Here is a 23,493-nt window from a genome sequence, read left to right as displayed (position 1 = left end):
GTCACTGTGAGCGGCCACGTCCATGGGCAACAACCCTGCCGTGGGAAAGGCTTCTCCCCTGGGACCGGCCATGGCTGTGAGGGGGCCGAGGGATCCCAGCGGGGCCGGCCACGGCTGAGGGTTCCCAGCGGGACCCTGCCCCGCCCTGTCCCTGTCCCCGGCCATGGCTGTGAGGGGGCTGAGGGGTCCCAGCCGACCCTGCCGTCCCCGCGGCCTCGCTCGGCCGCCCGCGGCTCTCTAGAGTCAGGCTGGGCCCTCGTGTGGGGACCGTCCGCCATCGCCGCCCTCGTGTGGGGACCACAAAACGGCGGCCCCGGCCCCACCACCGGCTCCATTCCCGAGCACCGGCCCCGGTCCCGGCGGCGGCGGAACCTTGTAGCGGCGGAACGCGCGGGCGCGGGGCGCGGTTTCCGTGCCGCGCCGGGCCGGCCCCGCCGCCATGGCCGCGGTGCCGGCGGAGCGGGAGCGGCCCCGGCGGCGGGAGGAGCGGGCCGGGGGCGCGAAGCGGCGGCGGCGGGAGGAGCCCCCTCAGGAGCCGCCGGAGAGGCCGGGCGAGAGCCCGCGGGAGTCCCCGGCCGAGCCCGGGTACCTGGCGCTGGCCCGCGGGCTGCTGGCCGGCAGCGCCCCGGCCCGCCGCAGCCCGGCACCCGCCCGGCCCGCCGGGGAACCCGCGGATAGGGAACCCGGAGATGGGGACGATCTGCTGGGGCAGCTTATCCGAGACCTGGTAGGGCTGCGCGGGGCCGGGGGCGGCGCTGGGGCTGTGGCGGGGACGGGCCGGGCCCCAGGCGGGGTCGCGGTGGGGCCGGTACCGGAGCACGGAGAGGGCTCGGCTGCCGGGCCGCTGGCTGGAGGCGGCGAGCAAAGGGGACCTTGGTGTTCCTGTGTGCTTGTTTATAACCTCAGCTTCTGAATATACATCCCTTTACAAAGTTTTAACCCTTCAGAATCTGCTTGTCCTGTGTAATGGCACGGGGTGGGATTGTTGGGGTGTCCTGTGCGGGGTTATGAATTGGGCTCGGTGATCCTCGAGGGTCCCTTCCAACTCGAGATATGCCGTGAAATAACATCTTTTTTCTCTTAAGATTTTTTGTTGTTTACTCAGGCAGTTTGATGCGAGTGCAGTAATTAAGGATATCCTGCCTTGTGACACAGCAGCGTAGTAAGAAAACAAGCTTTAATTCTTTAAATAAAGGAGTTAATTTGGAAATAGTCTTAAATACAGTTCTGAACCAGATAAAAGTTACTTTGGTAAATCCTCTAAATGCCATATAGATGTTATTTACAGTATAGGAAAACTAAGGGGGAAACCGATTTTCTTGGTTCTCACTAACCTCACTATGACTAATTACTCTTTGCTTAAAAAAATTAAAAGGAACAGATTAAATTTCTGTCTGCAAGGCACAAATTAATCCATTTTACAGAATTAGTGCTCCATTAGCACACAGGAGCCCGAATCTGTCTCAGAGGGGCTGGTTGTATTTGAGTTTTGGACTCATTCCAGTAGACTTTTAGACAGACTGATGCTGACTTAACATCCCTGCTTCCTTGTGCTGAGGACAAGCTGCAGGAATTTTTGGGGTGTGGGAAGACCTGGCTCTGCCTCTAATGTTAGGATTGCATTAGAGTGTATGACAAATGTGTGTGGAAAATTTTATGATTGGCTTTTCGCAAATATTAAAATGAATATTATATGTGTTGTGTTAGAAAGTAATGTATTAATTCTCTTAAGTAGTGTGTTAAATATAGTTTTGGGTTATAAAAAAATGTTAAAATAGAAACTGTGCTATGTAGGATACTTTTTTTAAAGAAAGGACTTGCAGTGAGATAGCAGCCACAAGACACCTGCATCTTTCAGAGAAAAAGAATTTATTGCCCCATCATCAGAAGAAATGAACTTCTTCCCACCTCGAAGCTGCTGTTAGGATTCAGGGGAAGAAGTTGAGGATGACCAGACAGAATCCTGTGTTTGAATGGAATTTATGCATCATGTATGAGGTGTATGAATATGCAACAGACTGTTGTTTTTAAGGGTTAATCCTCTGTTAACCTGGGTCCTTTTTCAGGCTCCTGCTGCCCAGAAAAGGTACCCAGACGTCTGTAACTCTTTATTTCTATTGTCTCATATTGTCCTAATTCAAATTGTCCAAATTATTATTACTCTAATTGTATTACTATTTTTATAACCATTTTATTACTATTAAACTTTTAAAATTTTAAAAACAAGTGATTGGCGTTTTTCACAGAATGGAATCAGTATGAGTTTGTGCTGTGCCTCCAGAACCTCAGACAGATCCTAAATCAGGATCATCCTCTCCCTCTTGGCACTTCCTAACCCCCATTCCTTTACTGTGTAGGTTTCTTCTGCAGCTACTCTTCATTTAAACTTGGACCCTTTGCAGCACCAAAGCAGGAAAAAAAGCACTTCTGGGTTTATTTGAAGCAGGGTATAAATCCTTGTGCAGCTCAGTTTATAAAACTCTCTGTAGGTTGGGAGAGCTGGGGGTGCTCACCTGGAGAGGAGAAGGCTCCAGGGACACCTCAGAGCCCCTTGCAGGGCCTGAAGGGGCTCCAGGAGAGCTGCAGAGGGACTGGGGACAAGGGATGGAGGGACAGGACCCAGGGAATGGCTCCCACTGCCAGAGGGCAGGGATGGATGGGATATTGGGAATTAGGGATTGTTCCCTGGCAGGGTGGGCAGGCCCTGGATCCCTGAAGTTTTTTGCTCTTTTCCCCTCCTTTCCTCCAGAGCACCGTTGGTGCTGAGCCTTGTGTGAGCACTGCTGTGCCTGCAGCCCCGATTCCTTGCAGTGAGACCCTGTGTGCACCCAGCCAGCCCAGATCTGCTGCCTGGACACGACTCAAGCCCAATTTGGAAGGAGCTCACCTGCGGTGGTGCCGTGCCTGTGCTCATGAGCCCGGAGCTAACAAGCCTTGCCCAGTGGCTCCTCTGGTTTGTTCGGGCAGCCTGGGATCCCTTTGTGCTTTCCTTGGGTGTCCCCGCTGGAGACGGGTGGCATTTACAGCGCTCCAAAGCAAAACAGACCCTGCGGATCCGCGGCGGCCCCAGCACGGGGCAGGGAGCAGGAGCTGCTTGTGCAGGGAAATTGGGGGTGAGGAGGGAGGGAAGGAGGGAGGGCAGCAGCAGGGCTGGCTGCAGCTCCTGCTCTAAGTGACTTTAGAACAAGTGGGAGGTTCCAGCGTGTGTGATGTGATGTTTTGTTGCTAAAAGACCTGATGGGAGCATTGCCTGTGTTTGTGTTGTCCAAACACTTGCTTGTGTTTAGAATTTCTTGTCCTGAGTGTGGAATATCTTTTGCTTTAAAAACCATACCCATTATATTGGGATTTCCCTGAGTAAATGCTTTGAATAAACCCAGAATATCCATTTGATTCTACTGTGGTACTGCAAATGGCCCAGATTTGAATGAGAAGCTCTAGGAGAGACCCACAAAGGTACCAGGGTTAGGGAAGTGGCAGGAGATGATCCTGAGCTTCTGAAGGCAAGCAGTGGAGATGGGTTTTAACTGAGCAGCTGATTTTGTGCATGAGGATTGATGGACAATGATCAGGAGCACCTGTGGGGGGACAGAAACCAGAGAAAACACTGCAGAGCAAAACTAGTGACATAGAAATAGTCAGAATCAGCTGATTAAGCTCTTTCTCTATTATAGAATATAAAAATGTTGAATATCTAGACAGGATAAGAGGGAAGATAAATCTTGTTGTGATAACTGCAGGAAGAAGATGCAATAATTATGTAATTAAACCAAACAGAATACATCTAGGAAAAATCTATGTGCTGCATTTAGCTGTTAGCTTAAATTGATGGATTTGGCTTCAAATTTTTTGTTTGAGATGCACAATTAGTTAAAGGAGGAACATTTCATATTAAAATAGCATTTTTATATTAGCAATGAAAGAAACCAACATCATCTCCATTCAGTTTTATTTAAAATATTTGTTCATTTTTCCATCACATGGGATTGAAATCTTGCAGGTGAAATTAATAATGGGCATATACCTTCAAAGTGATCATTTATTGGGGGTTTTTGGCACTTTAGCCAAACTATTTCACTAGAACTTGTGTCCTGCCTTTCTCTGCCCTTTAAAGGGCCATGAAAGAATGGAGAGGCAGAAAAAATGATATTTTCATGGAGCTGTGGTGGCCCTGAGGACACACCATTCCTTCTCCATACCATGGTAACTTCTCCTGCTGTCAAACTGTGTGTTAAACCAGCCTCACCAATTATTTTCTTCTTTTTCCTTCTCAGAATGAAATCAATGAGGTTCCTTTTTTCGACGTGCAGCTGCCTTATGAGCTGGCACTGAAGATATTCCAGTACCTGGGCAAGGCTGAGCTGGGAAGGTGTGCTCAGGTGAGTGCTGCTGGCACTTTGCTGCTCTGATTCCACTAAAAACTGGCAGAAATAGTGAAAAACCAGGCACCTCCATGTAGGCAAGTGGGGTGGTAGCCCAAGGAACTCAGCTGGTTGTGCTTTCACTCACAGGAGACAGTTCCAAAGCTGGATATTGGAAATGTAATGGTACATGAGCTGGATTTACAGCTGCACTTGAGCAGAGTTAAATAAAACATCTGTGGCTTGGGCAGCAGCAAAGCCTTAAAATTGAAAATAAATAGTGCAAGGATATTTTGATTTGAGTGAGTGTTCTGAAGCATTTTTGATTCAGGTCAGTGTCTTGCAGTGTTTAGGACTCAGCACTTGGCAGTGCTAAGGGCATGGCAAGAGCTGCTCCTCCCAATTTCCAGCATGGGATTGAACCACAGACATTGGAGTAGTAACTTTTTGTCTGTACTATTTCCATGTGAGGCTAAATTCTTAAAGGACCCTGATTTCCTCCCCCCAGCCCTGCAAGGAGTTTATGTTTTTCTTTTCTGATACTTTCAGGTAATGCTCTCAGCAGTCTGTACTCAGGCATGGTCCTTAATTTACGTGTAGTTGTAAACTGCCTACTCTTACTGAAGCACTCATTCTCACCTCATTCTACTCAGGGCTGTTCAGCCCACACTGTTGGACCTCTTTATGTCCTTTCTTCACCCACTGAGTGATGAACCTCCTCTCTGAATGAGTCTTCAAAGCCAACTTAATTGGCAATTGCTGATTACCCAGTGGAATCAAGAAGAATATTGTAGATACAATTCCAGCTTCTCCTGTGGCCACTGTTTAGGGTTCCAGGCTGGTGGTCATTAACTTTCACATACAGAGCACATCTTGCAACCTCACAAAAATCCAACCAAAACCATTCTCTGTTTTACAAACAGTCTAGGGCATGGTTTGAGTGGAAGAGAAAAATGTTAATATGTGAAAACTGAGAAGTGACAGGGTCTGTTGAGGATGGCTAAACTTAAATATTCTGCAGATGGTCCAGGCTTTGAAAGGAAATTGGGCTTTTAATGTTCACTATGAGTGTTTTGTAGTGTTAAATAGCTACAAGTGGTTATTGCTTAAATCTTGGAGTTGCTAATGCCTTTTAGGGACAGGGACTGTTTAAAGAAAATTAATTCCTTGTGCAGGGCTGCTCTTGCAGAGGGGAAGATTCTCTGGGATTATTTTTTGGTGCTGTCCAGGACAGGGAAGCTTTCAGATGTGCTCAGGTTTCTGTCCCTTGGGGTAGAGATATGCCATCAATAAAGGCCACAGCCCGTGGCATGGAACAGGGCTGCATTTTTGAAGTGGATTAGTTTAAGGTTTTTCTTTCACTCTCTTTTCCCCCCCTCCTTAGGCTTGATCACTTTACCTCATGGCATAGTAAAAAGATTGGCTGCTGTCAGGCTGCTCCTTTTCCCTGTGCTTAGGGCTGCACTGGATTTCCCTCCCATTCACTTTGCTTCTTAGCTTCAACCTGTTCTCATAAGATGTGTTTTAACAGAGAGAATTTTCCACATTTCTCATTCTCCTGTTCCCAAGTCACTGTTCCTTTGTGGCAGCTGAGCAAGTGCCCAGTGTTTCACAGGGCTTTCCCAATCAGATGAATATCCAGTGCAGAGCTGGTTTCTATTTAACTGTTCAAATAAAAAGCAGAGCCATAAAAATAAATAGCATTTTCATTTTTCTCCTGGTGGTTTTGTTTTTGAAGGGGGGGAGCCCTCTTCTGTTCCATGGAAAACCCTGCTGCTTTATGGTGTTATCCTAGAAAGGTTTTTTTTATTAAGGTGCCTTGGGATTTCAGTGAAATTGGGCCAGTTGGTAGAATTGGCATCATGATCCATGTGAGTGCCTTTGGAGAAAACCTGTTTGCTTAGTCCTTTCTGCCAAATTGGTAACCAGCTAACAGGAAAGGAGCCTGACTGCAGAGCCTCTCTGAGATTTAATCACACCACAGACTGTCTGGAGAACTTGAATTTCACCTTGATATTTCCCTTTCCCTCGCTCCCCCACAGCTTTTCTTTGATTTTTGGAATTAGTAGTGTAAACCACAACCTGTCTGTGTGGCACTGGAAGTACACAAGTCTGTAAATAAATGTCCTGAGCTCTGCTGGGTCTGCAGTAGGGGGGTGACATTCAGCAGCACCCACCAGACCAGTCCCTGTTGATATCCCACGTTTGGAATCCAAGGAGAAAAGTATCCAGGGCTTTGTGTAGCACATAACAGGCCAGGGTAAGGCAAAATTCTGCCCTCTGAGCACTTTCTGATTGTGTTCTGACCATTGGCAGAAATATCTGTACCATGAGTGACTCTCCTGTGACTGTGACAGGTTTGGGAGCAGTCACTCCTTCCTCCTGGTCAGGGTGTAGGGGGAAAGGAAAAACAATCCCTTGGGACACCACAGATGTGACAAACTGGAATGCCTGGGTGTGATTTAGGGCTGATACTGTAAATACATTTATTTTACCCATGGCTTGGGGACCTGGCATTTATGGTTCAGCTTGGTGATGAGGGGATGTGTTTGAATTCAGCAGCACTGAATTTTGGCAGATTTGTTTCTGTGGGAAATTCCCTTGACCTGTTAGGTTTTCATCTTAGAGAAGGTTTAAAAGTGTTTACCAACACAGGAATTGTGTATGTATCTAGGGCAAGGGAGACTGTTTCTAGGAATTTAGGAATGAATTGTCGTGCATAAATCAGGAATTTCAGCTGCTTGCTTCCAGGGCTTCTGGGATTGTCAAACTGTTGAGGCTTTAATGTTTATACATTTATAAAAGGAAAATTGAATGTGTTTTTTTGAGCATGGTTTTGCATCAAGGTTGTTTATGGGTAAAAGCCATCATCCATCCTCCTTGTGATTCCCAGAGAGTGCAGAGGAATGGATGGATAAGGATATCCCTGCCCTGGGCTGAGCCCCCATCAGGAGCAGCAGGAAAGGAGGGGGGGATTCTGCCCCTCTGCTCTGCTCAGGTGAGAGCCCACCTGCAGAGCTGCCCCTGGGCATGGGGTCTCCAACATCAGGAGGACATGGAGCTGCTGGAGTGAGACCAGAGGAGGAAATGCTCCAAGGGCTGGGAGAGCTGGGGGTGCTCACCTGGAGAGGAGAAGGCTCCAGGGACACCTCAGAGCCCCTTGCAGGGTCTGAAGGGGCTCCAGGAGAGCTGCAGAGGGACTGGGGACAAGGGATGGAGGGACAGGACCCAGGGAATGGCTCCCACTGCCAGAGGGCAGGGATGGATGGGATATTGGGAATGAGGAATTGTTCCCTGGCAGGGTGGGCAGGCCCTGGCACAGGTGCCCAGAGCAGCTGGGGCTGCCCCTGGATCCCTGGCAGTGCTCAAGGCCAGGCTGGACACTGGGGCTGGGAGCACCTGGGACAGTGGGAGGTGTCCCTGCCATGGCAGGGGTGGCACTGGGTGGTCTTTAAGGTCCCTTCCAGGCCAAACCATTTTGTGCTCAGGGCTGGGAGCAGAAAAGATGAGCAGTTTCCATCAGAATGGCTTTGGATTAAACACTTGGCACTATTTTTTGTACCGAGCTCAAAGTCCAGCGAGTTCTAATTGAGGCCCCTGGTCCCAGCAAATGAGCCTTGACTCTGCCTTTGTGTGTCTGGGGAAGAAAATAAACCTAGTGAAATAAAAACCATTATCAGATGCAGAGGGATGAATAAACCTTCATTAGGATTTGAGCCAGTTGATTTAGATGGGATTAGAAGAAATTTTGCATTTGATGGAAGAGGTGGGGTTTTTTAGGGGGAAAAATATCCCCCAGAGGCAAAACCAAATAGCAAAGTCTGTGTCAGCAAAAGCTTTTGAAGTCCTTCAGAACATTATTACTTGCTGAACTATAAAATATAAAACTGTCCCTCTGTGGAGCTCAGGGGAACCCAAACTTTCTTTGCTGAGAACAGTTGTAAAAAGATAATAGGAACACTGAAGACAAAATTAAATTCAGGACTCCAAATCTTTAAACAAGTCTGTAAGATGTTGTCATTGATCCTTGCTGGAGTTTCTGTTCAGTTTAGATTTGGAAACAAGTTTTAACAAGAGCTTTGCACATCTCAGCTCCTCTCCAGCACCCAGCTTTTAGGTGCATGTAAATAAAGCTATAATGCCCTGGCTTTTGGGGCCTCACCTGAAACTCCAAGTCAAGCAGATCTAATAAAGCTGACTTGAAGCCAATGGCTGGTTTTAATGCTGCAGCTCACAGTGGTGCTGTAAAGTGAAATGCTTGAGACTCTTTATTAGTGATTTCGTGCAGCTGAGCCTCGCTCAGTGGGGTTTTACAAGGGATTGGCATGTGAGTTTGGGGCTGTAAGAAAAGGCTGGGTTAGGGACCCTTTGGAAATTCAGGCTTGTAAAGCAGCAGGGTTCACTGTAATTTGATTGAAAAAAAATCAGGATAGGATAGGATCTTTATTCCCCCTGAAAGTTGAAAAGGCAGTCAAAATTTTATGTAGCTCCCCCCCTTTTTCTTTTGTTTTACTGTCTTTATAAAATGCTTTTAAGACCTTGAAACTTGAAAGGTCTGTGCAATATTGTCTGTTTTGGCAGGCTGAAAGGTGTGTGTTTATTTTTGATTTCTCTTTTGGAAAGCAAGGCAAGAGCTGGCCTGGTTTGGCTGTGCTTCCCTGTGCGTGTGCTCAGCCTGTCCCTGTCAGGAAAATGTGCTGCTGTTTGGGGAGGGGGCAGAGGTTCTGCCTGGGGAGCTCCACTCCTGCACCACAGCTGCTCTTTTGGTGTGTCAGCAGAAAGCTGCTTTGGGGTTTTGGTTTTTTTTTTTTTTTGTGTTCTTGGAGCAATAACACAGATATTTATCCTACTTTTAAATCAAATTGAGAGCAAATTCTTAATGGTTTGGATTTGGGATTGCCTCTTTTTGGTGCTTTTGAAGTTGCTGAGTGTGTCCCTCTAGGGACAGGAGCACTCAGCACTTTGATTCCAGGGTACTGTGTGTTGCTGGAGCAGCCTCAGTGCTGGTTCTGTCATTTCAGGGCTTTATTCTTGCCCTGTGCAGGTCATTTCCTTTGTCAGAGGATGGAGGGGGATTGTCTCCCTCTGCCAGTTTGCACTGAGCTCTCTGGGTGATTCAGAATGTTCATTTTGCTGCTTTTGGATATTCCTATTTGAGCGCTGCTTTTCTCTGTAGGTCTCAAACCTTAAAAACACTTGCAGGTTACTCAGATCACCCCTTCTTTCATCATATTAAACATTTTCTATGTGTGTGTCACTATGGAAAAAAATGGCAAATAAATAGAAAGAGATGGTCCTGGGGGAGTTTGTGTCCATGGGAGGCTTGGATTCTTGGCATAATCTGGGGACTGAAATGAACATTAGATGCTTAATTGTAACTTACTAAAAATGATGTCAGTCTCAGAAGGTTCTTTTAATCTTTTTAGAACCAGAGCACAATTGATTGCTGCTTTCACCAGCAGTGGCTTTCATTGGTTACGTCTGTTTTTTTAAAATTAAGAATTACAGAGGAAAAAAAAAAAGCTACTTAAGCTGGCTCTTACCTCTTGAATCTTTAATTCTGAGCCCACAATTGATTGTGATGAAGCTGTTCTCTCTGGAATGGGCAGCAACTTGAGGCTGCTTGAAAAACTTAATAATTCATTCCTATTTATGCATACTGTAATACAATAGGTTATAAATCACTAATGTCATACCCCTAATCAGGCATTGTCAGTGGGACTTCAGGGATATGGTGCTGTGATCTGAGAGGGTTTCTTAGCTACAAATATGAAAATATATTCATATTTTTGCTCTAAGCTCACAATTCTCTCTTAATTGTTTTCTTGCTGCTTTTCCTGTCAAAATTTTCCAGTCAGTGATATTTCAGGTTGACAGTGTAGCCACTAAGCTGGTGTCTATGTTATGTGGAGTTTTAGTGGAGTATAAACTCAGTTATTTCCTGAACAAACCACAGAAAACAAGCCTTTTGTTAAAAGTCTGGGGTTTTTATACACTCAGGTGTATAAAGACTGAACAAATATATTTATTAAAGTAAGACTTTAATCTTAGTACAAGCCTGTATTAATTTATGTCTTTATATTTCAGATACTATTTAATATTTCATATTAAATCTCATTTTTCCTTATCCATTTATGAGAGATCCATATATAAACATTGATTTCTAGGTCAGCAGGACATGGAAAATCCTTGCAGAAGATGAAGTGTTGTGGTACCGGCTGTGCCAGGAGGAGGGATACCTGTTGGACATGAGCATCTCTGACCATTCCTGCTGGAAGCTTGCCCTCAAAAACTGCAGAGCCAGAGAGCACATGCTGAAAACCAACTGGAAGGTCAGAGGGAAATTAAGGAATTGGGGAAAAATTGGAATTGGGGAAAAATGGGAACCTGCTTACAGCAAGTGGGAGAGGAGAGTTGGGGTTGTGTTCTGCAGCTCCTCTTTCCCAGCTGAAAGCTGCTGGGGGGGGTTTTCTCTCAGCAGCAGTAGCAAAGCTGGGAGTTTGCCAGCAGCAGGTTTTGGTGGCTAAAGGAATGGGAACACCCAGCCTGTGTCTCTCTGCAGAACCGTGTGGGTGCCGTGAGCCAGCTGCACTACGAGCCCGGCCGCGTCCTGTGCGACGTCCACTGCTGCGACGGCGTGGTCATGGCAGGGTGAGCACGGGGCTGGCACTGCCCACTGCACCTTCCATAGAGTGTACACTGCTCACTGTGGCTGCACAGGGTCTGCAGTGCCCACTGCACCTTCCATAGAGTGTGCACTGCCCACTGCACCTTCCATAGAGTGTACACTGCTCACTGTGGCTGCACAGGGTCTGCAGTGCCCACTGCACCTTCCATAGAGTGTACACTGCCCACTGCAGCTGCACAGGGTCTGCAGTGCCCACTCCACCTTCTGTAGGGTGTGTAATGCCCACTCCATCCTTTGTAGAGTGTGTAATCCCCACTCCACCTTCTGTAGTGTAATGTCCAGTCCACCTTCTATAGAGGGTGTAATGTCCATTCCATCTTATAGAGTGTGTAATGTCCAGTCCACTCTTATAGAGTGTGTAATGCTCCCTCCATCCTCTGTAGAGTGTGTAGTGTCCACTCCATCCTCTGTAGAGTGTGTAATGCCCACTCCACCTTTTACAGAGTGTAATGTTCACTCCATGTGTTACAGAATGTGTAATGTCCATTGCACCTGCAACAGTGTGTAGTGCCTACTCCATCGTTACCAGAGTGTGTAATGCCCACTCCACCTTTTGTGGAGTGTGTAATGTTCACTCCATGTTTACCAGAGTGTGTAATGCCCACTTCATTTTTTATAGTGTGTGTAATTCCCACTCTACCTTTACCAGGCTGTGTAATGCCCACTCCACCTTCTATAGAAAGTGTAATGCTCATTTTATCTTCACCAGAGTGTGTAATGCTCACTCCACCTTTAACAGAGTGTGTAAAGCTTGCTCCATCCTTACCAGGCTGTGTAATGCCCACTCCATCTTTACCAGTCTGTGGAGGGCTCACTCCACCTTCACCATCTGAAATCTCAGGTGCTTCCTTTAATAAATTCAAAAGCAGCACCTGTTTGTTGCTTAATTAATTAACCTTAATTCTGTTAAGAATGGATTCACCTGCAGTTCCTGAGACAGGCTGTCTTTTAGAGACTGGTGAGGATGTTTATCTACAATTTACCTCAGCAGTTCAAATTTTTATGGAACTGTTCAAAAGTTATCTCATGTACAAGTAGTCCCTGTAAAAACTCAGGTACTTTCTGATGAACTCCATCTATTGAAAAATCCCCCTTTTTAATGTTTTTTCATAAAAATCTCTTAATCACAAGGGTATCTTGTCACAGCACAAAAATAACTTAGAAGGATTGTTAAATTGGTCCATTCTTACTTAAAAGACAACTTAGGAGGAAAATAACCCACTCAGAATAGATAAACTTCTCTTTTCCTAATATAGAAGTTTTCTGCACCTTGGTTTAATGTTACCTATTCATGTAGTTTATACTCTTAAATATAATTTTAAGAGTCTCACAAATTTTTAGAAGAGGTTCCAGTGATTCTCCCAGGAAGTGTGAGGCTTTACTGTGTTCTGTTTGAATTTCACAGGTTCAGTAATTAGTAACCCTCCAGAAACGACATGAGTAAATAAGAATTATGATATAAATACAATTATTACATTGTCCTTGACATACCAGAGTTCAATGTTTAATGGTAGCACTTCATGTTAATGGTGTGGGACTGGGAAAACTGCTTCTAAAATACTTCAAAATTCACAGACTGATTATAAGAAAGATGTCTGGAAAACTCTAATTAGTGGAAATGGTTTTGAATGCTCTTGGGCAGCTGAGAGCAGGACTCTAAACTTTCAGACAGCAAACCCAGTTGTCTCCATGCTGCTGCCAAAACCTCCAGCTCTTCTTTTCTTTCATTTTCTCTTTTGTATTTATATCCAAACATGCAGTAGATAGGAGTTATGCAGATTAAATTACATTTCTGAAGTATTAATAGGCAAAGGTTATGAATCCTGCATATTAAACTCCAGTAGTCCATATTTTGGCTTGGTGTATCAGAGAAGTTGGGTCCTGACAGTTGCACATATTTTTCATTATTGGTTCTCCAGTTCCTCCAGTATCTCCTGATTCTCTTGGTGAATTTACATCAGGGGTGTGGTACAATTAAATAATTCAGATTCCTGAAAATAGGTGAGCAGGTAAGAGACCACTGAGGGAAATTTGGATGTGTGTATCCTTTAGAAAAAATGATGTTCACTTAAATGACTTCCCAGTAATTTCTCTAAAAAATGAATTATCTCTTTATGAAGCTGTGAGAATGTGTTTGATGAAACAACATGAGCAAATTAGAATTCAGCTGTTTGAATTTACCTGGTTAGTAAATGAAGGGTTTAGAGTATTAGAACACAAAAATTATGTTATGTCCTTTGCTGTTTACTGCTTGTCCTTCACTCTGCTTGGTCTCTTAAGTTGGTAAATGGTAAATATCAAACAAGGGAGACTTCAAGTTATAACTAAAACTTCAGAGGGCGTCAGCAAATTGTGCAGAGAAATACTTTATGTGCATTTGGTAAGTATTTAAGATATCAAGGAATTTGTTGGGGTTTTGTTGTTTGCTGTGTTTTTATTTTTTAAATCCAACCATAACCCTCCCCTGTCTCACCCAGCTTATAAAATTGAACTTAATGGCATTGTGCTTTCAAATTTGTCATAAAAGTGTAATGAATCTGGTGATCAATAGCAAACTGTTGTGTTCTTTCAGTGCTGAAGAAGTAATTTAATAGCTGAGGTTTACAAAGTCAATTCTCCTCTCAGTATAAATATCAATTATCTGTTACATTTAATGATTCTCTCTCCTGTTTCACAAACACTGTGCTCAGCTTTGCATGGGAATAATCAGTGATTACAGAGGGACCTGAGTGTCTGAATGTGTGAGTTTGCAAGGCCTGGTGCTGCTAATCCAGAATTGTGGGGCATTTACCAAGGATTTTCTATTCAGAATATTTTCTATTCCAAATATTTTCTATTTCTGCTCAGGGCTGCTCAGTTTTTAGCAGGTTTTTTGATCATAATTCCCTCAGCCACTCCTGGTGCTCCAGCCCCTTCCCTGGGCACACTCCAGCCCCTCCAGCTCCTTTTTGTCCTGAGGGGCCCAGAACTGGGCAGAGGATTGGAGGTGCCCCAGGAGTGCCCAGTGCTGTGCCCTGGGACAGCCCAGGTGCCCTTGGTCCCTTGCACACCTGGGCTGGTTGGTGACCAGCTGCTGTCACCCGCACCCCCAGAGCTTTGTCCACCTTGTGCAGCCTCCAGCGTTCCCTGGGGTGGTGGTGGCCCAGGGTAGGACTCTGCACTTGGCCCTGCTGATGTTCTGTGCCAGAACTTTGCCTGGCACTGAGGTCAGGCTGACAGGGCAGTGAAATAAATAGGGCAGGAGATCTTTCTCCTTTCTAATGCCTTTATTAAAAATCAGCTCGGGTGGGGAGAACCGACGGGCGCGCTCACGCCGCCGCTGCTCCCAGGAATGGCACGGAGGAGGAGGAGGAGGAGGAAGAGTGCAGCTTCATCCACTGGTCTGCAGGCAGAGCTGGGGCTCCCACCCTCACGAGAGCATCAGGAGATTCCCAGTTTTTCAATTTGACATTCGAGGTCCTTTGTCCAGCCGACATCTTTTTAGGTTAGGGTGAGGGGTAAAAAGGGTCTAAGCAGATATTGGATTCTGTTCCTCATGACTAGACATCACTTTGATCTGTCAATACCGTGTTGGCTCGTTGTTTTTAGGGGTTTTTGGCTAGGTTTGGTGAGGGGCTTTTTCATTTGCATGCCAGCTCTGATGTCCCCTCTTCTTCACTATCCGGCTGCCATCCTCCAGGAAGCAGCAGGGTGCCACTGACAAAAGGGGGATTCCCAACCATCAACAACAGGTAGTTTGTCACAGACATCTTTTATGAAAAATCCTTTCCTTAGGATTTTTCCTCCTGAGAAGCTGAGAGGCCTCAGGAACAAAATGTAAACAATGGTTATCTGCTGCTGTGGAATGCAACAGGTGCATCTGGGATTGGCCCATGTTGGATGTTTCTAATTAATGGCCAATCACAGCCCAGCTGGCTCGGACAGAGAGTCTGAGCCACAAGCCTTTGTTATCATTCCTTCTTTTTCTATTCTTAGCTGGCCTTCTGATGAAATCCTTTCTTCTATTCTTTTAGTATAGTTTTAATATAATATATATCATAAAATAATAAATCAAGCCTTCTGAAACATGGAGTCAGATCCTCGTCTCTTCCCTCATCCTGAGACCCCTGTGGTCACAGTAGTTAACAAAAATGACAGGTGATTACAGCAACAAACAGAACTCCACCCTGGCAGCAACTGGCCCAGCTTGTGAACTCTGCAACCTTTTTAAAAAATGGCAAGTTTTCTACTCATAACAGGCAGCATTTCCCTGGATCATCCTTCCAGCCCAGCTCCTAGATGGGCATCACTGAGCTCAGCTCGCTGATTGCCCCTGGGAAAGGAGGGTCCATGGCCTCCTCCCTGCTGGGAAGGGTGGGAAGTGTTGGGGTGAGCTCTGCCCCCCTCCCTCCGCAGCCTGGGGTGGGTCCCAAGGGCTGCAGCAGGATTCCAACCATTTCCCCTTGAATCGTGGGCCTGCATTCTGCTCCCTGCCCCTGTTTTCCAGCCTGGGTACCCTGAGGACAGGGCCTTAATTCCCTCAGCCTTTCCTCATCTTTTGTCACTGTTTCTCCCTGATCCAATAAAAATGGAGATTCTCCTTAGCAGTCCTTTTGTTGCTGATGTATTTATAGAAACATCTTTAACTCTTTTTCTGGTAGCAGCAAGATGAAGTTCTAGTTGGGCTGAGAGGAGTTCTGGTTGGAGAGAGCAGGAATGCTGGGGTTGGTGTGTTTGGGAATCTTGGAGCAAGCCTGGAATCACTGATTGGTTTGAACCTGTGCTGTGCTAGGTGTGATCTTGTCATCTTCACTGCCCTGCTTCAAACTCCACTGCAGAGTGGAACAATTTTTATTTTACTTGCTGTAGAGCTTTTTAACCTTTCTGAAAGGGAATTTATACAGGTTGTGGGCAGAGTGACTTAAACCAGCAGCTGTGATTTATAGAGGCACAGTTTGAGCTGGTTCAAGAGCAGCTCTTTATTAATCTGTGAAGGAAGCAAAGGCACAGAAATACCCAGAGAAACGCTCCTATTCCATGCGCTCTCCCTTGTCCCCACGCTGCTGGCCAGGCTGAGGCCAGGAGATGGCAGAATTTCAGGGATTGATTGAGTGCAACCTGAGCTGGGAGCGGAGGTGGCAGCGAGCAGCTCCCCTTTGTGCTGCCTGACATCAGATAATTCAATCTGGCCTGCACGCAGAGCTTCTTGTGTTTGTCATTAAAATTTCATCCCGGTGGTTACCAGGCTTGTTTTCTGGGTCAGCCCCTGACTCCCTTTTCATTTGAGCCAGTGGTGTTTGTGGTTACCTCACTCCCAATCAATGCTGGATTTGCCAGCCTTTCTACAGTTACATGTCTCGAAGGATCTTCTCTAAAGGGATGATGTTCTCCCCCTCATCCCCCATTCAAATGGAGTTTCAGCCCTAAGTCAGAGCTTACTTAAAGCAATTATATAGCTGCTTGCTTGGCTTTTAGAAATTCCTGCTGGTGATGAGGCTCCCTGTGCCTAATGCTGTCATTTAGTGTGCAGAATGCCTGCATTGCTTCACTTTCTCTTACTAAAATCTGGATCTATATGGGGCTTTTTTAAGCAAATGCTTGTTCAGACAGTAAAATTGCTACTTTTCTGCTACCTTTTTTTCTTTTGCTACCTTTTTCTCAGAGGTTGGGTCTTCCTGGACAGTGTGGTCTCAGAACATGCATGTGATCCTTGTTTGACCTTGTCATTCCAGAGGATCCCATGGCACATCCTGAGACTGTTGCTCCTGACTGGCTCTGAAATACTCACCTGTGGCTGTTCTTGAGCTCTGGGGTGAGCTTGCCTTGTGCTGCTGGTGCTGTCTCACCTCACAGCTCACCCCTAAAGCCACACCAGGCAGGCTTTGAGGGGGATGTGTTAATTTTTTAATGCTTGCAGAAAAAGCACTGGTGGCTTCACTGCTGCTGGTGATGGCTCTGAAATAAAACAAAAGAGTCAGACCAGAGTCAGAGCACCCTTCCCAAGACCCAGAACTATAAAGTATCATCTTTTTCTTTCTTTTTCCTTCAGTTTTCCATGACTGAGTGGTGGCCTGGTAGTGAAGAGCTTGGCCACAAACTGATTTAGCAGATGCTGTGAGGAGTCCCTGCACCTCTTACAGACTGGGAAATCAGCCCTGGCTTCTCTTGACATTTTAATTTCAGATGTTTTCCTGCTTCCCCCCTAAGTACTGCCAGCTTTCCTTGAGATTTGAGGAGTTAGGACTGGTGAGATTGATCTGCTGATTGCCTTGATAAACCAACAGATTCACATTTCTCCCTTTTCAGGGTGGGGCACACCTGGCACAGGTGATGTTTCCCCAAGTGATGCTTGATAAAGGCCATGAGAAGCTAAGGAAGAGCTTCCTAAATATCCTGTGTGGTTTATATGGGGAATCTGGACATTTATTTCTCATGCTGACATCCTAAATACTGAAATGATTTTATATAGTTGTCTTCATTATGGGAGCACTCACAAACAATTTGGGCCTTTCAGTTTAACTCATTTTGAGCAACATCTCCACACAAGTAGCTGCTCCTTTATGGTGAGTTCCTTTGTTCTCTTCCCTCACCTTGCACTCTACTTTGCTCCTGCTCAAAGGTGACCTGCAAATGACTTTTTAGAAGCTGGGCTTGCCACTCTCTTTAGTTTCATAATGATGTGTGAAACTAGCCCGAAAGGCTTGAAAAAGCTTTTCTGTACTTTTTAAAACTTCATGTCAACTCTCATCTAATTTGGATTTTTTGCTATAGGGCTTGTGGGTTATTCTCAAGGTATTTATTATTAGCTCTTGCATCTTAATTCAGTGTGCAGACCTGAGGAAACCAAAATATTAATTAGTAATGAAAATGAATCAAAGTTAACAAACTGAAGACTTCCAACAGCCTGAATAAACCCCTGCCTTGTTTAATTGCCTAAATTTCACTTCTATGATGCCACAACTTTCATAGTTTCTCCCTCCCCTCTCAGTGACTGCGAGCCAAGATGTCAAACAAAGCAGAAGGTGAAAATAATTGGTTTTTTCTTCAACCTTCCCCAGACCTTTTGTGCTCTCTTCACTCACTCTCATCATTGTTAAAGAGCAGTGTCAGGACTCCTCTTTTCACCCTGAGCAGGGGAATGACATCATGAGTTCAGAGGGTTCAGGTGACAGATGAGCAGGGCCTTAGGTGAGGTGGTGTTAGTGACAGCCAGGCTGCCTTTTCTGCCAGCTCCTGAAAAAAACCTTTCAGCTGGACCCCAGGGTGGGCTTGGGTTGTTGGGTGGTGGAGGATTTACCTGCACTGCACTCATCATCAGCTCATGGCACCCATAGGGGAAAGCAGCTGAAGGCTCTTGGTGACAGAGCAAACAGGATGGGATCATTGTTGTATTAAACAGGAAGGGAGTTTTGAGTTGGTTTGGGGGTTTTTTCACTCCCAGCTGCCTATGAAGCCTGATCTGACTCTCTGGAAGCTGCTTTTCCAGCCTGCCTGGAGCTCTTGGTTTGCCTCTGGGTTTTGCAGGCACAGGCAGTAATTTTGAGCTTGTAAATCCTGGTTTTCTACTAAGGCCAGACAAACCCATCCTTCTTTCTACTCAACTTGTTGAAGATTTCATTTTTACTCTTTGGGCTGTCACCATCAGTGCCTGGAGCTCAGGTGCTGCCCCTCCTCTCTGCTGCTTGCAGCATGTTGCAGTTTGTGTTCCTTGCAGAGCAAACAGATCAATTTCCAGCATCCTCCAGTGCTGTTTTCTCACCTCTGTCTGCAACTGGAGCCACTGTTTTATCTGTGCTTTGTCCTTTGTGACATGATAGGGCTGGTGGAGCAGAGCCTTCCCAAATTGCATCATAATGCCTCCTGAATTCTTATGGAAAAGATAAGATTTTTTTTTCTCCTGTACCCACAGTAATTTGTTTCCTTGGTAGAGCAGCTGCTTTAATTAATGGGCCTGGGCTGATGCAAGCCACTGGAACCTTGAGTGAGGGGATGGGAGATTTTTTTGCCTTAAAAATCAAATTACTAGAAACAGTGTGGCTTTTTCTAATTGCTGCTTTTATAAATGTTCATTAAAATGTTTTCCTTACAGTACAACCCTTTGGCTTGTTTCTGTTCCCTTGGTATGACATTTGCATGCACTTAATATAGAAGGTGAGGCAGAAGCAGTGAGGATGGTGAAATGTTAATTTAGTTACAGATAACAGTGCTGAGCTTCAGAACCACACACTCCAGCAGCTTAACCCACTTTCTTGAGGGATAATTTCCTAAACAAAGCCCTAAAAGGAAGGTAGAAGCTCTCTGCAGCTCCATATTTGTTAGGGGTCCACAGATGGGCGTGGGTTGGTAAATTGGAAAGTTGGGTTCCCAGCAGAAGAGTTTGGGAACTGATCATGAGGATGCTCAGAATGGATTTCCTACATGCTAAATCTGAAAGTGCTTCCAGATCCATTTTGGGACACATTAGTCACATTTTTCATGGCTGCACTCATATATCAAGCAACCCAAAAGTACATTTGGATGAAATCAGGGAGATTAATTTTCTACTCTGCATTCTTCTAGCAGCATTAGGATTGTTTCAGACTCTGGTTTTGGTTTACCTCCATCTGTTTTTCCTAGTGTTTTATGGTGTAGCTTTCTGCTATGTAATTGAAAATTTTCTCTTCCCTGTTCCATTTGTGTTTTATTTTTGGCCTTTGTGTTCTATTTATATTCCTTTCTGCCATGTCAAGTAGCTCTTTTCTGCTACTATTAGTTTTTCTTGAATCCCTTCCTTAAGGAATCTTTCAGCCAAGCTACCTCTTGATTAGAGATGTCAAAATCAATGGACCCAAATACCTGGGAATGAGAATGCAGGGAGAATGGGGAACTTTTACCTTTTCCAGTCTTTGAGGCTCCTCACCCTGTGGTAGATGTTTCTGAGCAGTCCATCACTCATCCCTCACTTCAGAGGAGCACAAAGAAGGTGCTAGAATCCCTTGAATTCCAGTGTTTTTCATTGTGATTGAGGTACCTCCCAACATGCCATGGTTGTGATGGGGAGGTGTTTTGAAATTGGACTTTGAGCTGTCACTGTCTCACTTGAGCTTGGGAGAGAAGATGGAGCTCAGGGTCAATCTGAACCAATTTGAAAGTGTTTGGGCTTGAGTTTGCATCTTTAATTGGGCCTTATTCTTGAGCCTGCTGAAGGGGGCACTGGCTGATACCTTAATTAGACACAGGAAGGACTGGAGAGTTGCTTTTGGTGGAATAAGGATGAAAGCTCTGAGGTGCTTGTTGGAGCAAGACAATGCAAAATACTCATTATTTTAGTTGCTTATCAACAGGCATCTGCTTAAACAGAGACTGTTACTGCAGCAAAATTCCTACTGACTTCAATAAAATGCACTGACATTGTAAGGACTTCATAATAAGATCTTTTGAGTATTAACAGATGGTCACTGACTGCCTGAAACAAAGTTGTTGGGGTTTTTTTTTTTTTTGGTTTGTTGATCACCGCAGGTATCTGGAATCTGAACAGACTTTGCCTTCTGGAAATCAGACCTGACTGTGAAACAAAGGGGGTTCTTTCTCCTTCCTTTTCCTTCCTACAGACTCTTTAGAGAAAATATGGAAAATGTAAGCTGGTTTCTGGTGGGTTTTATCAGAAGTATTTGATGACCAGCCCAGTTTGGTGCAGCAAGCCTTGCCCTGGAGGGGTGTGCTCGAGGCAGCACCAAAAGTGAGTGGCACCAGCATCCTGTCTGAACAGAAACCCAGCAAGGGCCCTGTTGACCCTGGGCTTTGAAGTGAAATTCTGCAGTGCCAGCAGTACCCCAGCCATGAAGGAAAGCAGTTTGTCTTTGCTGCTGCCATGGACTGAATGAGCAGAGTCTCAAATGTTTGGAAAATGTTCCTGTTAACAGTTTTTCTTTTGTGTATTTGTCAGTTTATATATTAGTTGCAGTTGTACTTTGCACAAACACTAATTAGACAGCCATCAACACTCAGGGCCAAAGCCTTACTAACAATGCAACTGTGATAGCAGTGTCTTAATTGGTTGAGTATAATTGTCATTAGGCAACCATAAAGACATCTGGGGCTCTGGAGAGGGATCAGCCTCCCCCTCCTCCTCTTCCCCAAATTTGTTCTGGCTATTGCTATCCAGCACAGTGGAGCTTTTTCAGATGAGATTCTGTGTTTTGACCAGTTTCCTGATGTTTTTCTCCTTATGAAATCGTCTGCCTCTTCAGCACCACTTCATTAGAGCTGTGCCAGCCTCCAGCTCTGCTTCCTCCCACATGTGCTCTGCACTCCACCACCTGCTTCCCAGACATTCATCGTGGGGCAGCAGCAGCTTTTAACCCCAGCTCCTTCTGCTTTCACTCATGTGGGAGAGCATGAGCAAAATGTCCTTCTCATTACTGCCACTAAAAAGTAGTCACAATGCTTTTGGTTAGTGAGTAGGTATTTTTATTGTATATTAATTTAATTTTCTCCAGTTTTTCTATGCCATATGCATTCTAGCTATTGTTGCTTCATTTCAGCAAGGTTTTGATGCATCTTTGTAAAGCTTAAGCTGAATATCCAGGCTAATTTTTACATGTAGATCCATATCTGGCCAGAATTACAGAATGGGCTTGTTGAGGAGAAGTATATTTAGAAAAATACAGCTTGTCTCTCCTCTGCTGCTGCTTCTCATGTGTCTATACTGAAATATTCCAAAGGGCAAAGTGGAATGTGAGTCCATCAAAGAAGCTGAGTTATTTGTGTGGAGAGGCTCTGTTGAACATCAGAGAAGGAAAAATGTGTCTGTGAGTAGAGAGAGCTGGGAGCCAGGTGTGGTGTGGTGGAAGGAATCAGGGAAGGGCTATCAGGAGAGGGGAAAATTTGCCTTGTGAGCAACAGGCTTCTTGTTGCTCCCCGTTGTGCTCAGGAGAGCAAGACTTTGGACAGCCTTTCTAAATGAAATGAAGCAGGTGAGGTCTGTAATGTGGGTTGGTTTAGGGTTTGGGGTTGGATTGTTGGGTGTGCTCAGTGGTGTCAGCTGTTGGAGGATTTACCTGCAGTGCACTCATCAGCTCGTGGCACCCATCAGGGAAAGCAGCAGCAGCTGAAGGCTCATGGTGTCAGAGCAAACAGGATGGGATCATTGCTGTATTAGACAGGAAGGGAGTTTTGAGTTGGTTTAGGTTTTATTTTCACTCCAGCAGGAAGCTGAGTGGGCATTTCATTGCCATCTTGGTAGAAAATTCAGTAACTGAGAGGGTTTGGAGTGCTGGGCTTGTTCTTGGGCAGGACTTGGATCTGGGGTTATTTCATGGAGTGATCCAAATGAAATTTTCAGGGCAAAATGTGAAAGTTGTGGTGGGAAATGAATAGAAATCTTGAAATTATCTAGAAGCAGTGCAGTGTGTCCCTCTCTCCAGCCAGTTCTGTTGATAGGGCAGATTTGCCAATTATCTGCAATAAAGCAGCCTTTTTATTTTTTTTACAGCAAGGCAGTGCTTTAATAGTTTAAAAGCCTTTTGTTGTGGTTACAAATTGAAAGTGTGGTGCTCTTTACAACAGCATAAAAATTTTTTTTCTTTCTGAATTGGATTCATCTGTGTTGGAAATTTTTCCAGTTCAGTCCTGGTGCAGGCCCAGTGCACCCTGGAAATGGGCAGAGCTGGTTTCTCTCTCCCATCTCCCCAGGGTGCTTCCCTGCCCAGACCTGCAGCTCCACTCATGATCCCACCACGTTCTTGTGGAACATCTCTCCCAATCCTTCAGCTCTGCTCTGTGGGACTGCCCTGGGAAGGATGGGAATGGTGAGAAAAGGGGGAGGAGGGATACAGGAAGCCTTGGGAACCTTCCTGAGGAACTTTTCCTGTGCTGGCACTGCTGGGATTTCTGGACAGCCATGGGGGAGCTTTGGTGGGCTCTTGCAGGGTTATCCTGGCACGTGGAATCTCCTGGTTTGTGTCACTGAGGAGCACAGGATGCTCTCAGGGATTGCTGGGCAGTGTCAGAGCCCTCTGGGGACAAACCTTGGTGTCCTGCAGGTCCTGGCAGGGGCTGTGCCTCTATGGCACAGGAATGGGAGTCTCCAGCATGAGCTGATCCACCAGGGAGTGGAGGAGGAAGAGGAGGAGGAGGCTGCAGGGTGGGCTGGTGCAGGCCCTGCCAAGCAGGTCCCAGCACAGGCACATCAGAATTTATTTCATCATCAACTTGATTTCAAACCAATGGCCAGAAGTGTTTGGTGGTGCTTGGCTCAGAGGTGGTTCAGGTGGTTCTTCATGAGCAAAGAATGGTTCAAGCTAAATTTTGACTTGATTTAATTCTGAGATAAAATTAATTTAAGGATTTACTGTGGTTCTGTGGTGTTGTTTCTTCAATTCCAGGATTGCAGTCAATGCATTGTTGTTTTTGGTGGATCCCTTGTGTTCCAAGCTGTGTAGGGAAACCAGATGCAGGTGCCCTGAGAATTATCCAGCCCTGGGT

General features: G+C 45.5%; 1 protein-coding gene across 1 annotated transcript in view; it reads left to right on the top strand.

The window, feature by feature from the left end:
* Positions 1 to 439: 439 nt before the first annotated feature.
* FBXW8 (F-box and WD repeat domain containing 8) overlaps positions 440 to 23,493 on the top strand; it is a 60,968-nt gene continuing 37,914 nt past the window's right edge. The window contains exons 1-4 of the mRNA XM_066562443.1: positions 440 to 727; positions 4,275 to 4,379; positions 10,529 to 10,693; positions 10,924 to 11,012. Coding sequence (XP_066418540.1) covers positions 440 to 727; positions 4,275 to 4,379; positions 10,529 to 10,693; positions 10,924 to 11,012 — 647 coding nt within the window. The remainder of the gene's footprint in view (positions 728 to 4,274; positions 4,380 to 10,528; positions 10,694 to 10,923; positions 11,013 to 23,493) is intronic.

The sequence above is a fragment of the Molothrus aeneus genome, chromosome 18 (assembly GCF_037042795.1).
Source record: "Molothrus aeneus isolate 106 chromosome 18, BPBGC_Maene_1.0, whole genome shotgun sequence".
NCBI lineage: Eukaryota > Metazoa > Chordata > Aves > Passeriformes > Icteridae > Molothrus > Molothrus aeneus.
The sequence above is the reverse complement of the archived record's forward strand: the minus strand, read 5'-3'. Positions and strand labels throughout refer to the sequence as shown.